The 15,161-nt window shown below is 35.2% G+C and overlaps 1 protein-coding gene across 1 annotated transcript; it reads left to right on the forward strand.

The window, feature by feature from the left end:
- The first annotated feature begins 144 nt into the window (after nt 1-144).
- On the forward strand, nt 145-14,778 carry LOC107589348 (dual oxidase 1-like). The gene is made up of 24 exons (XM_016277762.1): nt 145-160; nt 1,013-1,109; nt 1,519-1,597; nt 1,865-1,967; nt 2,047-2,213; nt 2,383-2,558; nt 2,654-2,772; nt 2,863-3,003; nt 4,281-4,394; nt 5,525-5,618; nt 5,793-5,953; nt 6,062-6,128; nt 6,209-6,286; nt 7,983-8,161; nt 8,318-8,548; nt 8,878-8,977; nt 9,292-9,341; nt 9,457-9,584; nt 9,937-10,090; nt 11,500-11,732; nt 12,072-12,230; nt 12,313-12,468; nt 12,624-12,752; nt 14,389-14,778. Exons 1-24 carry the CDS (start codon nt 145-147, stop codon nt 14,509-14,511), a joined length of 3,054 nt encoding a protein of 1,017 aa, XP_016133248.1. The 3' UTR covers nt 14,512-14,778.
- The last annotated feature ends 383 nt before the right edge of the window (nt 14,779-15,161 follow it).

The following is a 15,161-nucleotide window of genomic DNA, read 5'->3' on the forward strand; positions in this document are numbered from 1 at the left end:
TGAATCTTATGGATTCAGTCAGACTGTTATAAATCCACCCTGGTTCTCCTAAGTGTATTTATTGGAGTCGTGATGTCCAGTTTACAAGGAATCATTCATCCTTTTAGATTAGATTAGATTAGATAAACCTTTATTCGTCCCACAATGGGGACGTTTCCATGTTACAGCAGCGAAGAAAAAGTGCAAATAAGCAAAGACTAAAAAAAGGAATCATTCGTCCTTTTGAGTCAGATATTTCAGTTAAATGTTATGAAAATAATTCATTCACAAAATGGACTGAATCAGTCAATTGGAATAGCACATATTTTTGAATATGATTGAGAAAATAGTTAGATTCAAGTGTTTACTTTATTTCCTTTTGATTAGATTATTTCAGGTTTACGCCACCTCTTTCAATCTAATTGAAATGTCATTTGGCTCAAGCTCAACTGGATCGATTGAGCAGTTTCATTGTCAAGTCTTTTCAGTCTGACTGAGCTATCAGTCCATCAATAAACAGATTATTTGGCTGCTAGTGATTTTATTATTTAAAATGAACTCTTTATATATATATATATATATATAATGGTTTGAGATAAAGGAGTAACATTTATTATACAAGTTTTGGTAACATGCATAAAAATAGTATTAATAAATGGTATTAATATCCTGATATTTCATATCTACAGGCCGAACAGAATATTCCACTTTACAGTTATTTAATATAAAGTTACTAGTCTATTATTGTGGTATATTGAACAAAAACGTGGGCGATTGTGGGCAGACTTGAGCAGACTTTATGCCACAAGACAAAAGATTGGCTACACGAGACTAACCTGTGGTCTGTTCAAATCTCTCTCATGGTTTGTGTAAAATGCAGTTGGCTTTGCCGATCGACGTCATTACAGGGTAACTGATGCCACTTATGTCATTTCTGCTGAGGGCAGTACTGTTCACAGTGGTTAGTGAAAAATATGAGCTAATAATGGAATATATATTATGAGCTGAATCACACAGCACCGTCTTTCTGCAGGTTATCAAAAATACGTTGATCCAGGGATCTCTGCTGAGTTTGAAGCTGCTGCTGTGAGGTTTGGACTGACTCTTGCTCCACCTGGTGTATATAAAAGGTACATTTCTCAAATCACTTTTGTAAAACTGATCAGTTGAAAGCCATTTTAAAATTTGTAAATTGAATTTATTTTCATCATTGCAAAGCACTGTTGACAGTGTATTAACTGTTTTCTATTTGAATATATTTTAAAATGTAATTTATTCCTGTGATCAAAGCTGTATTTTCAGCATCATTACTCCAGTCTTCAGTGTCACATGATCCTTCAGAAATCATTCTGATAATACTGATTGGACATTAAATGTTTTAATGCAATTTGATTGCCGAATAAGTAATTTCTTTAAATAAATTAATCAATATTTATACAATAATTAAATAAACTGATCCCACACTTTCAAATGGTAGTGTATGTATAAAATCCTCATTTGTGTCTAAAATTGTGCTGAAATGTGATTTTGGGGATTCAGAAACAGGACGTGTCACTACAACAGTGCTGTGAACAATTCTCCTGGCCTGCGTTTATGCAACACCTTCTGGAACCGAAATGTGAGTCATGATAAACGGGGTTTTGTTTAGATTATGCAACCATACTATTAAAATGTTAAACATGGAGGCTTTACTAAAATTTTGACTGATTTTGTCCTAAAGAATTTCTTTATTTTATATATATATATATATATATATATATATATATATATATATATATAAATGAATTTTTGTTTAGAAATTACTGTTTTGAAATTAATTTTATACAATTATAATATGAAATAAAAAAAATTCCATTGCTATATCATCAAGTTATATATGTTTTAGAATCCAAACCTGCAGTCCAGTCAGGATGTAGATGAGCTAATAATGGGCATGGCGTCTCAGATCGCTGAGCGAGAGGACAACATCATTGTGGAGGATTTGAGAGGTTGGTTTTTTCAAATAATTGAATGGCATCAAGAAGATCTGCTGGTTAACACATCTTCTCTGTTCCTTTTCTCCATTAGACTACATGTACGGCCCCTTGCGGTTCTCGCGCTCTGATGCAGTGGCTTTGACCATCCAGAGGGGGCGTGATTTTGGGCTGCCCAGTTATAACCAGATCAGAGAGAGCCTCAACATGCGGCCGGTCAACAGCTGGGACGAGATCAACCCTAAACTCAATAACACACAGGTGCTGCTACAGCCATCAGCAAGAGTCTCTCAATAACAAATAACGCTTCTGTTGAATCGCGATCTCGATTCCATTTCGATTTATCGTGCAGCCCTACCCAGAATGCCCATCACCCAACCACCACAATGCAAATATCTGTTTCTTTGAATCTCTTTTTACTGATTTTCAGTTGTTAAGGGAGCTCGCAGAGCTATATGAGAATGATACCTCCAGACTAGATCTATTTGTGGGCGGCCTGCTAGAATCACAGGAAGGACCAGGTCCAGTGTTTTCCAGCATCATCCTGGACCAGTTTGAACGGATAAGAAACGCTGACCGCTTCTGGTTTGAGAACAAACAAAATGGGTGGGACATTTTCCTTTGATGATTACTTAAAAAAACAGCCATATCAATTTGGTCAGATAAGCACACTAAACACTGCAAGATATTCTTCATCTCAGGTTGTTCACTGAGGAGGAGATCCAAGCCATACGTAACACCACATTTCATGATGTCCTTCTGGACGTCACCAGTGCAGAGGAGGGCGACATTCAAAGAAATGTATTCTTCTGGGTGAACGGTAATAAGCAACCCAAATGCATTAACAACATACTCAACAAAAAATCATATTACAAAGCTGTGATGTATTTATTTTGCACTTTTTGTGCAGGTGATCCCTGCCCCCAGCCTCAGCCAATCACATCCTCCGATCTTCACCCCTGCAAAAAGGTCTCCTCTATGAGTTACTTTGACAACAGCAGCAAGGCTGGTTTTGGCGCAACGGTGGTGGTGCTCTTCCTGTTTCCTGTTGGTCAGTGTCATTCATCAGTTTGTGTGCGTGTGTGTGTGTGTGTGTGTGTGTGTGTGTGTGTGTGTGCTATAATTCAATTATAATTAAATTGCAATTTCATGTATTTATAGACCACTGCATTTGATCTGGAATTATAAAAGTTTGTTTGTTTGCTTATTGCATTAATTATTAAACCACAAAAGAAAAATGTGAAACACAAGTAATAGTATTTTATATAATAATAATTATATATTTTATTAAAATAATAATAATAATATGATCTTTTATTAAAAACATATTGGAATGGATTTGTGTGTGCGTGTGTGTGTGTGTGTGTGTGTGTGTGTGTGTGTGTGTGTGTGTGTGCTATAATTCAATTATAATTAAATTGCAATTTCATGTATTTATAGACCACTGCATTTGATCTGGAATTATAAAAGTTTGTTTGTTTGCTTATTGCATTAATTATTAAACCACAAAAGAAAAATGTGAAACACAAGTAATAGTATTTTATATAATAATAATTATATATTTTATTAAAATAATAATAATAATATGATCTTTTATTAAAAACATATTGGAATGGAACTTTGTGTGAATTGCATTATAAAATAATTAAATTATTTTATTATTAATTAAACATTTTTTTGATTATTATTATAATAGTATTATTTATTAGATTATAGTATTCAAATAGTATTATTTATTAGAATTTTAAATAACAGTATTTTATATATAGTATTTTATATAAATACTAGTATTTTTTATAACAATAATTATATATTTTCATGTTTTGTTTAAAAAAGATTGGAATGTAATTCTTGTTTTAAAGTAAAAATACATAACAACATTATTTATTTATTTATTTTTATCTAGCTTAAACTGTGTATTTTCCATTTAAAATAATTAAAATGTTAAATAATAGTATTATTTATTGGATAATATAATTAAAAATAGTATTCTTTATTAGAATTTTAAATGATAGTATTTTATATATAATATTTTATATAAATAATTATGTATTTTCATATTTTGTTTAAGAAAGATTGGAATGTTATTCTTGTTTTAAAGTCAAAAATATATAACAACACTATTTATTTATTTATTAAGCTAGCTTAAACTTTGTGTAAATTTCCGTTAAAAATAATTAAAATAAATGTTATTTTAAATAATATTATTTTACATATAGCATTTAATATAAATAAAAAAAATGTATAAAATAATAATTATTATGTACAGTATTTTCATTATTTTTAATGTTTTGTTTTAAAAATATTGAAATGTTGATCTCTCAACAGCAAGCTACATCGTAGCTTGTGTAGTTGCTCATGTCCGGACAGCCAGATACAAACGATTCCAAAAGAAGCTCAGAGGTTCCACCACAGACAAGAAACCTGCACATGAAACTATTGGTCAGTAATATCACATGCAGTGTCACATTGGGCTGAAATGCCAGGGAATCCTCTTCAAATCGCATTTCTGGAAATTCGTTTCAGTCTGACCACTCAGATCGGATTTAGCATAGCTTTTTCACATTCTCTTGCCACGTAAAACATAAACATGTCAGACATTTTTGTAGAAAACATAATGAATGTCTTTGCAGAAAAAAGCTTGTGTTGTTGCGAACTGTAAGTCAAGTGGGAAAAGACAATAGACTGCCAGTATACCGGTATACGCACCTCTTTGAGTGTTGAAGCCAGCGGAGAAGGCATCACGGAATAAAGTTGCACATTCCAACTTCCTGCATTTCTGCCGCTACCTCATAATTCAGCGCGACGGCAAAATGTCGTCATGTCATAAGACAGCATCTGTATTACAAACTGTATTGCTGTTATTGTTGTTTTTAGCATAGGCATAACAACGCAATGGCATTGCCATAGAAAACAAGGCACATTCCGTAAAATGAAAGAGTGTTTATGGACACACAAATTGGATATGAACAGTTGCAATACACTGTCACTGATTCAAATCAGATTCCATCTGGCTATGCACAAAATCGGATTTGGACTGACAGTCTGAACGAGGCTTATTACTGTGCTACAAATTTACATTGTTAGAATGTCACAATTTTAATACAATTTCTCAGCATTTCAGTGTTAGAATGATACAGGTTTACAATATTACAATGCTACTAAGCTACTTTGTTACATTTTTAGGCTGTTACACTTTTACAATTTTACAATGTCACAATGCTACAAAGTGTCGTTGTTAGGATATTACAGTTTTACATTTTTACAGTGTTACGATGTTACACAATGTTGCATTTTTATGATGTTACAATGCTTACCTTGTTACATTGTTGTTACATGATATAACCGTTTTTCAATTTAATAGCTTTATGATGTTACAACATTACAGTATTAGAATGTTACAATGCTACAAAATCGCCTTGCTATGTTGTTAGGATGTTACAATTTTATAATATTGCAGCATTACAGTGTTACAAAGTAACCTTGTGTCGTTAGAATGCTACAGTTTTACAGTGTTATGGTGTTACTGTGTTGTGTTGGTAAGAGTGTTACAATGTTCGCTGTAAATCCAGGTACTCCCGAGGAGAAGTCCAAGCTTCTGTTTTCAATGCATGACATTAAAGAAGATGGCTTCTTGTCCAAGGAAGAGTTCACTTCCTTACTCAGGTCGGTTCTGATGTTTGTTTGTTTTTGAGCCTTGTAGAGAACAAAAGTGTTTTGTGCAAACATTTCTTGAAAATAACCTGAAATTAGAGATTCAGATTACACTTTTACACTTCAATAAATCCTCTGAAGGATTTCTTCTTTCTTCTAGCCAGTTTTTGCTCTTGTCTTGTGCAGGTCTTTCATTGATATCTCTGGAAGTGCTTTATCTAAGAGTCAGGCTGAGGATGGTATAGCAGCTATGCTTCAGGCAGCAGGTCTTGACAACAAAGATTCCTTCTCCTGGGAGGACTTTCACTTTCTGCTGCGAGACCATTCAGCTCAGCTCAATATTAAAGGTTAAAGATATATTTTTCTTCATGGTCTAATCCCCCAGGTCATTATATTTCTCAGTTCACCCAACACAGAGGCATTTTACTTTGAAACTGTTGTTCGTGTATTCCCAGGCATGGAAGTACTTGGTAAGAAAAAACTATCCAGACAACAGCAAGTATCTTTCATTAAGAAAAATAGGTAAAGAAAAAGTATATAACATGAAACTCATTCTAAATGAGTCCACAGTAATACAGCTAAAGTTTTAATTTCCTTTGTAGTTCTTCAGCCGTGGAAGAGCTTACTCACAGGCCTGATGGCGAGCAAGACCAGGAACTTCGTCAAAGACAGATCAAGAAGTGAGACGTTAATGTATAATATCTCTGCTGTGGTTATCTAAAAGCATGTGTAGCATTATGTAATGTGTCCTGACATGTGTATGGTCATTAGGAGCTCAGCTAGGGGTTAGATTTAAGTCTTTGTGAAACCCGTCATTTATTGGCTATTGAGAAATGTGGCAATCAGTATTTGTGGGAAGTGATGCCAGCATTCTATGATGTAATATTGGTCACGTTTCGTTTTGAACATCATAATCTTGAGTTGAATGTGACTAAATTAAACAGGCTAATGCAGTAGCAGAAATAACTCGATTTTTACATATTATGAAGACAATGTGAGTGGAGATGACCTGTACAATAGTCACCACAATGAAGTTGTAGGCATTTGGGAGGATGTTACTATGCAATTGCAGACAGTTAACTAACTAAATAGGCAGACAGACTAATACCTAACTAGACCAGGGGTGTCCAATCCTCCTCCTGGAGGGCCTCTGTCCTGCAAAGTTCAGCTCCAACCCCAATTAATATCACTTGAACCAGCTAATCAAGGTCTTACTAGGTATACTTGAAACTTCCAGTCAAGTTAGAGCTAAACTGTTAGAGCTAGGACTGAGTTTGGATATCCCTGAACTAGTCAGACAAGAATACAGATAGTTAACTATACATACAAATGGACAGACAGATAAATAGTTTGTTAGTAATCTGTCTGTCTGTATAATTAGTTTTCTCTCTGGCTGTCTTTCTGTCTGGTTAGTTATCTGTCTGGCTGTATTTTTTCTGTCTAGTTATTTAGTTATCCACCTGTCCGTCTCTCTAATTAGTTATCTGTCTGGCTGACTTTCTGCTTAGTTTGTTTATTATTCACCTGTCTGTATTTCTATCTAGTTTGTAAGTTATCCATCTGTCGGTCTATCTCATTAGTTATGTCTCTGGTTGTCTTTCTGTCTGGTTATTTATCCGTTTGTCTGGCTGTTTTTCTATCTAGTTATTTAGTCATCCACCTGTCGGTTTTTTGTATTAGTTATCTAACTGGCTGTCTTTCTGTCTAATTATTTATTTGTCCAGATGTCTGTCTGTCTAAATAGTTAGTTGTTTATCGGTTTGTCTTTCTATCTATTTAGTTATCCACCGTTTTTTATAATAAGTTACGTATCTGCCTGTTTATTAGTTATTTATCCAGCTCTTTTTTTGGTCTAATTAGTTAATTGTTCACCTGTCTGTCGATTAGTTAGTTATGTATTGACTAGTTTTCTACCTGACTGTCTTTCTGTCTATTTATTTCTCAAACTTGGGTTAACTCTCTGGCTGTTTCTCTGTATAGTTAGTAAATTGTCCACCTGTCTGTCCAATTAGTTAGTTATAAGACAGCTATATGGCTGTCTCTCTATCTTGTTAGTTATCTTACCTGTCTATCTAATTAGTTATAATGACTGTGAGGGAGATAACTGAATAGACATACATAAAAACAGGTGGATAACTAAACAGAAAGAAAGACAGCCAGATAGATAACTATGTAGTTAGTATCCATCTGTCCATCTAACCTATAGCTAGACACATGTATAGAGAAAACAGTGACACTGTCACCAGAATCAGAGCAGCCTGAAGGACTGTGCCAGTGATAGTGTAGAAAACCCAACCCAAGTTTAAGCAATAAAGGTGTGTTGTTTTTGTCAAGCCACCCTAGTTAAAGCGTAATATGTTTCTTTTCCCTTGTTAGAATTGAACAAAGCAACCCACAGGTGTATGTGAGGCCTCAGAGAGAACGCTACAATAGAAACCCAGTGCAGCAATGGATCCAGCAGTTCAAACGCTTCATAGAAAACTACAGAAGACATATCATTTGCATGGTCATCATATACGGGATCACAGCTGGACTAGCACTGGAAAGATGCTACTGTAAGTGTCCCTTTATATTCTCTCTTTTCATCACTGAATATTGTATTGTGCACATTTAAGCCCTAACTTGATTTATTAAGATCATGTTGAATTGTTCCTAATTTGTGACACTGGAAATTCGCACTAATGGTTGCAAACCAATAGCAATGTTTGTAGATTATGGTTTACAGGCCCATGCCAGTGGTATCCCAGAGACCTCCTTGGTGGGTGTGCTCGTGTCTCGTGGTTCTGCGGCCGCCATCTCCTTCCTGTTTCCCTACATGCTCCTCACTGTGTGCCGTAACCTGATAACCATGTGCAGGGAGACTTTTCTCAACAGATACATCCCATTCGATGCGGCCATTGACCTTCACCGTCACATGGCAATAGCTGCTGTTGTCCTCTCAGGTCAGAAAAGATCAATTACCTCTACGTGCAAAACGCTAGCATTTACTATTTAAACTTCCTTAATTGCCCTTTCAAATGAATTTCACCACAGATATGATTCAGTAGAATGTTACATCACCATAATTATGCTTTAACACTTTGTGTGTCAAGACATATTTGTGCAGTTTATAGCATATGTGAATCACGATTGATGCATTTAATTACCAAGGTTCAAAGTTCCATTACATAATGTAACGTTTCCTCAAAGTGATGTCATACCTCAATTATAGTAAGACGTGTGCTCGTATAATATTTTATTTATTTATTTAATGTTTGTTTTTTTGTGCCAGTTGTTCACAGTTTGGGTCATGTGGTCAACGTTTACATTTTCTGCATCAGTGACCTCAGCATTCTTGCCTGCCTGTTTCCTAGAGTGTTCTCCAACAATGGGTAATGCTTGATTAACATAATAAACGTTTTAGTTGGACGTTCATCTAACAATTTTTAGATGTTACTACTATTTCAGATGGTTCTAAGAAAATTCAAAAATAATGTTCCCATGTTTGATAAAATGGAATGTTCTCTGGAATGTTTGTGTAACCATGGCAAAAAAACGGGATGTTTTGAATGTTCAAAGAACATTTAAGAAATAACATTTTTATAACTTAATGGGAACTTGGAATATTCATAGAACATATTTTTCTCTGGGAAACTCTACTAGTGCAGGAGCCTTGCCCAAAATTCTGTGTGTTGATCATTTGCAGGTCTGAGCTTCCAATGAAATGGACTTTCTGGTTTTTCAAGACAGTTCCTGGTATAGCTGCACATTCAGTGTTGTTTTCATATATTCAGTATTAAATGTACTGAGTCTGTTTATTATTTTTCTAGATGTCTGTTTGCTGTAACACTCTGTTTCGTTTTTCTTTCAGGTCTCACTGGAGTTCTTTTGCTGTTGATTTTCGCCTTTATGTATGTCTTCGCCTCGCACTATTTCAGACGCATCAGCTTTAGAGGATTCTGGATCACACACCACCTATATGTGCTCGTCTATGTCCTGGTAAAGGAAAAAAGCACCTATCCATTTTATGAGTTTTAATAGAGTGTTAGAGCTTCAGTATTATGTACTTAGAAAAATAGTTGAAATATAGTTGAAATTCAGACAGTGGGAGATCAAAATAAAAAAATATATATCCAGAAATGATTATGATTAGAATCATTTCAAAAAATTTTGTTTAAATGTATTTGTTTGTTTGTCTGTATTTCAAAACAAGAGTCTGTTTTTTTAAAACACAAATCTTTCTCAATCAGTTTTTGTTTTCATTTTTGAAAGTTACACGTCTGGCGTGGACACTGGACACAGAAACTGTGAACACTGACTTTCTCTCTTTCTCTCTCATCTCATTTGGCAGACTGTGATCCACGGCAGCTACGCCCTCCTCCAGGAGCCCCGCTTCCACATCTACCTGATCCCCCCTGGCCTCCTCTTCCTCCTGGACAAGCTCATCAGCCTCAACAGGAAGAAGGTGGAGATCCCAGTGGTGAAAGCCGAGCTGCTGCCCTCAGGTAGACGATACTCTCAGCAGATCCAGCACAAAGCTCTTTTATCTCAAGAGTCTCCAAGGGCCCGAGCACACAGCGCTGTGTCATGTGCTGTAAAGTGTTCACTTCTAATTGCTCTGGCTGTGAAATCATACGGCGTCTCAAAATAGGAAACCTTGACTCCAATTCAGGACTCACTTTATTGATTTAAAAATTAAATTATGTTTAATATCACCAATTAGGTAACACTTTCTTTCAATAGTCCACTTTAGACATTCTACTAGCGATAAGAAACATATTTGCAACTATGTCAACTTTGAATCATTAGAGTATTAGTAGACTGTCTGCTTAGTATCTGCTAACACTTCATTTTGATAGTCACCCAATAGTCATTCTACTGATTATAAGCATTGTTGGGGAAAGTTACTTTTGAAAGAAATCCGTTACAATATTGCGTTACTCCATTAAAAAAGTAACTAATTGCGTTACTTAGTTACTTCTTATCGAAAGTAATACATTACATAATTGTTTTTATTACTTTTTGTCACTTGAACTGGGCTCGCTTATTTATTTTTAATAACAACAAACCCAAAAGTTATGTTTTTGACAACTGTAAAGGCCCTTTCACATTAAAAAATTGAAATTAATAAGCCTCAGCTTGAAGGAAGTGCCGCTACACTTACTCCCAATTTCTCTCAGCTCGGGGACAGGAGAGGTGTCTTGCATTACTTTTAAAGTGTTAGTTCACCCAAAAATGAAAATTCTGTCATTAATTACGCACCCTCATGTCATTCCAAACTCGTAAGACCTCCGCGTAAAGTCGTTTTATTTTTTTGTTTTGCGCACAAAAGGTTTTCTTGTAGCTTCATAAAATTACGGTTGAACCCCTGATGTCACATGGATTATTTTACTGATCTCCTTGCTAAGTTTCTGGACCTTGATCGTGTAAGAATCCTTGCTGTCTATGGGAGGGTCAGAGAGCTCTCAGATTATGAAGATGAACGGAGGTCTTACGGGTTTGGAACGACATGAGGGTGAGTAATTAATGACAGAATTTTCATTTTCACTATACCTTTAAGTAACTTTCATTACTTTTTTTGAAAAAGTAACAGATATTTTCTCATAAATTTAAAAGTAATACTTTTACTAATACTTAATTACTTAATTACTAGTTACTTGAAAAAGTAATCTGATTACGTAACTCGCATTACTTAAAATGTGTTACCCTCAACGCTGACTATAAGTAACTTTGCTTGTACATGTACAACTTAAACTAACTCTAACCTTAAAATAACATAAAATAAAAAGTCTACTAAAACTCAAATGGAAGTTAGTTGACATGTACTGGCAAAGTTATTTATGGTAAGTAGAATTTCTAAAGTGGAATATAGCACTGATAACAAACCTGATTCTCAATTTCTCTGAAATGCCAGATGTAACTTACCTGGAGTTTAAGCGTCCACAAGGTTTTGTCTACCGCTCGGGACAGTGGGTACGTATTGCATGCCTGGCGCTGGGCACAGATGAGTACCATCCTTTCACCCTGACCTCCGCACCACATGAGGAGACCCTCAGCCTACATATCCGTGCAGTGGGACCCTGGACCAGCAAACTCCGAGAGGCCTACACCCCTGAGAAACTCCAGGAGTTTGGAGGATATCCAAAGGCAAGGATACCCAGTTTGTCTTTGGTTCATATAGATGTAGATAAACTTGAATGCAGCCGATACGATAACCGATTATTTAGAATTATATCTGCCGATACCGATACTATACAGGGAGCCCCCTCATTTGGTACATAATATTAGAAGTTAAAATTAATAACAAACTATTATATTCAATGCTATTTATTTTCAGATATATTAATCCCTTGTTCTGTCACTTGAACTGAGGAGCTACAGCGCTCTCTCGCACCACATTTAAGAGTGTAAAAAGGACATTTATTGTTTGAATTTTGTGATAAAATGAACAGTATTTGAAAGCTCGACCCTGCTGTATCTCCACAGCTGTATCTGGATGGGCCATTTGGGGAGGGTCATCAGGAGTGGACAGACTATGAGGTGTCAGTATTGGTGGGTGCTGGGATTGGAGTCACACCCTTTGCTTCCATCTTAAAAGACCTGGTATTCAAATCTTCAGTCAAGTTCAAATTTCACTGCAAAAAGGTACAATACAACGTGCGAAAAGTTTTCAATGTCCTGTAATTAATGATTACGTTTTTAACGACTCTTAACATGGTGGCTCTAGGTGTATTTTATCTGGGTGACACGGACTCAGCGTCAGTTCGAGTGGGTGTCTGAGATCATAAGAGAGGTGGAGGACATGGACGCTCAGGAGCTGGTGTCAGTGCACTTCTACATCACACAGCTGGCTGAGAAATTCGATCTCCGCACCACCATGCTGGTAAATCCATTGTTTACTTGAGAATAATAAGAGTTTTTTATTGGTTTATAAGGTTACTGTAAGTTCCACTGAACTACTGTGATGTAAATAAAAGCAGGTTAACTGATATGAAGTTATGGTTGGGTGTAAAATCATCACTCTTTCTCTTTCTCAAGTATGTCTGTGAGCGGCACTTTCAGAAGGTGTGGAACAGGAGTCTGTTCACTGGCCTGCGCTCCATCACACACTTCGGCCGCCCACCCTTTTTGGCTTTTCTCAGTTCGCTACAGGAAGTTCATCCAGAGGTCAGAAGCCAAATAATTTGCATCTAAGATACATTGGAGCTTACCGTTAACTCTTTCCCCGCCAGCGTTTTTGACAAAAGTTACCAGTCACCGCCAGCGTTTTTGCTGATTTTCACTAAAATTTCATGGCCCTCAGAATATTTTGTTGTATGAATCTGAACATGCAATACAACAAAATACAGTTCAGACCGTTTTTTTCTAGCTTCAAGCATTGTGTTTTTATCAACACTTGAATGTAGGTAGGTTTCATAAAAAAAGCAACATTTTGAGAAAAAAGCTGAGAAAATCTAATTTTTATTAAATACTACATCTGGATCATATTCAGTAATATTATCAAAGCAAAGATGCAGTAGATGGCTTCCATCAGTACTCCCAAAGCTTGCACAGGCCTTTACCACTTTCTGGATTGACATTTCACTCGGTAACATTAGGCAGTTTTCATTTATATGCGGTTAGTGTTGATGATTGCATTATTTTTTCATATGCATATGCTTACTTTCATATGCATATGCTTACTTTCATATGCATATGCTTGAGATCGCTCGTTTCTGCGTCTTCCTGGTCTGTGTTTTTGATCGTCACTTTCAGGAGATGCGTAATAGCGCCCCCTAGCGTATAACAGTGAAAACACGGAAACACGGAAAATTCCGTGTTTGGCAGGGAAGCATTGTCTCATGAATAACGGAAAATTCCGTGTTTGGCGGGGAAAGAGTTAAACTCCACCAAGGACAATAACTATAATTATAAAGTTTTTAATAATCATTCTAGTTCTGTGACAACAGGAAAGTTTACACCACAATGATAACGACACAAAGGAACAATATCATTGGAGTCACTTTCAGAAACATTTTTCCAGCTGATGAACGATAAAACATTGACAGCCAATCAGAATCCAGCAGACTTAAAGAGCTTGAGCATGTACAGGGGGAGATGACAAAACTGCAGCATGCACTTATAATAATAGTAGATTATTGTGTTGTTGTGGACGCTAATACAGTTATCCTTATAGTTATCTTTATTGTTATAGTTACAATTATCGTTATCGTTATAGTTATCTTTATCCTTATAGTCATTATTATAGTTGTCATTATAGTCATTATTATAGTTATGTTTATCATTATAGCTATCTTTATAATTATAGTTATCATTGTAGTTATCTTTATTGTTAAAGTTATCTTTATCATTTGTTATCATTATTATTATCATAATAGTTATCTTTATGTTATAGTTAGTTATCATTAGAGTTATTTTTGTAGTTATTGTAGTTATCGCTATAGTTATGCTATAGTTATATAGTTATAGTTTGTGGTTATCGTTATGGTTATCGTTAAAGTTATCTTTGTCATTACAGTTATCCTTATAGTTATCATTATAGTTATTATCTTTATTGTTATGGTTATCGTTATAGTTATCTTTATCATTATGGTTATCCTTATAGATATAGTTATCTTTACAGTTGTAGGGCATGTACTATTGCATTTTTCTAAATCTTCATGTATTAGTAAATATCTGTGATTCATATGGGATCTTGTGAAAGGAGTCATTTTAAGTTTTAGGTTAATAAGTCATTTAATTAGATCATTGTGACAGTTACATCAACCTCACGTACACCACTGATGATTTTTCTTTGTTAAAGGTGGAGAAGATCGGCGTGTTCAGCTGTGGTCCTCCCGGTCTGACTAAGAATGTTGAGAAGGCCTGCCAACAAATGAACAAACGTGACCAGACACATTTTGTTCACCACTATGAGAACTTCTAGACTGTATGATTGAATCATATAAGAAATACTTAACAACAAATCACTGAATCATCAATATTGATTAATTTTGAATGGCCTGGAATACATTATTCCATTTAAAACAGCTGAGTTGCCATTATGAGGTCATATGAATCTATAAATTTTTTGCATTGTTTTCTGTGTTTCTCTCTTTGAATGCAAAAGTACATATAAATGATGCACACTGTAGTTTTAGTTTATTTCATGTATTTGTACAGGGACAACGCACAACAACAGTGTTGTGCCAGAGTTAGCTATAAAGCTAATTTGCATCTGCAGTCCCTGGGCAGGATGTTGTTACAAAATTACAATATTAAGTCACAACCATTACAATACATACAACACATACAAAATCACATCATACTACATTAAATTATAAAGCCAAGTCAATGATCACATATTTGATTTTCCTTAAGCCATACTTTAGGCGTAGTTTTAAAAATACTAAATGTTGTACACTCTCTAATATAAACAGCTATTAAATTCCATCTTGTATGTAACAAATGATGAATAAATGAAGTGTTCTTCCATTTTTGTCTGTAATTGTCATTTGAGGGTTATTGTTGATGTCTCATTATCATTATCACTAAAAGGACTAATCAAATTCCAACTTCAGCTTTTTTGATTGAATT

The sequence above is a fragment of the Sinocyclocheilus grahami genome, unplaced genomic scaffold (genome assembly GCF_001515645.1).
Source record: "Sinocyclocheilus grahami isolate Dianchi unplaced genomic scaffold, SAMN03320097.WGS_v1.1 scaffold115.1, whole genome shotgun sequence".
Classification (NCBI taxonomy): domain Eukaryota; kingdom Metazoa; phylum Chordata; class Actinopteri; order Cypriniformes; family Cyprinidae; genus Sinocyclocheilus; species Sinocyclocheilus grahami.

Bases quoted from the DNA above. Each gene is read 5' to 3' on its own strand.
- LOC107589348 (XM_016277762.1), top strand. The intron at 2,773-2,862 runs GTAATAAGCAAC...CTTTTTGTGCAG, and splicing joins TGTATTCTTCTGGGTGAACG to GTGATCCCTGCCCCCAGCCT. The intron at 8,162-8,317 runs GTAAGTGTCCCT...CAATGTTTGTAG, and splicing joins AGCACTGGAAAGATGCTACT to ATTATGGTTTACAGGCCCAT.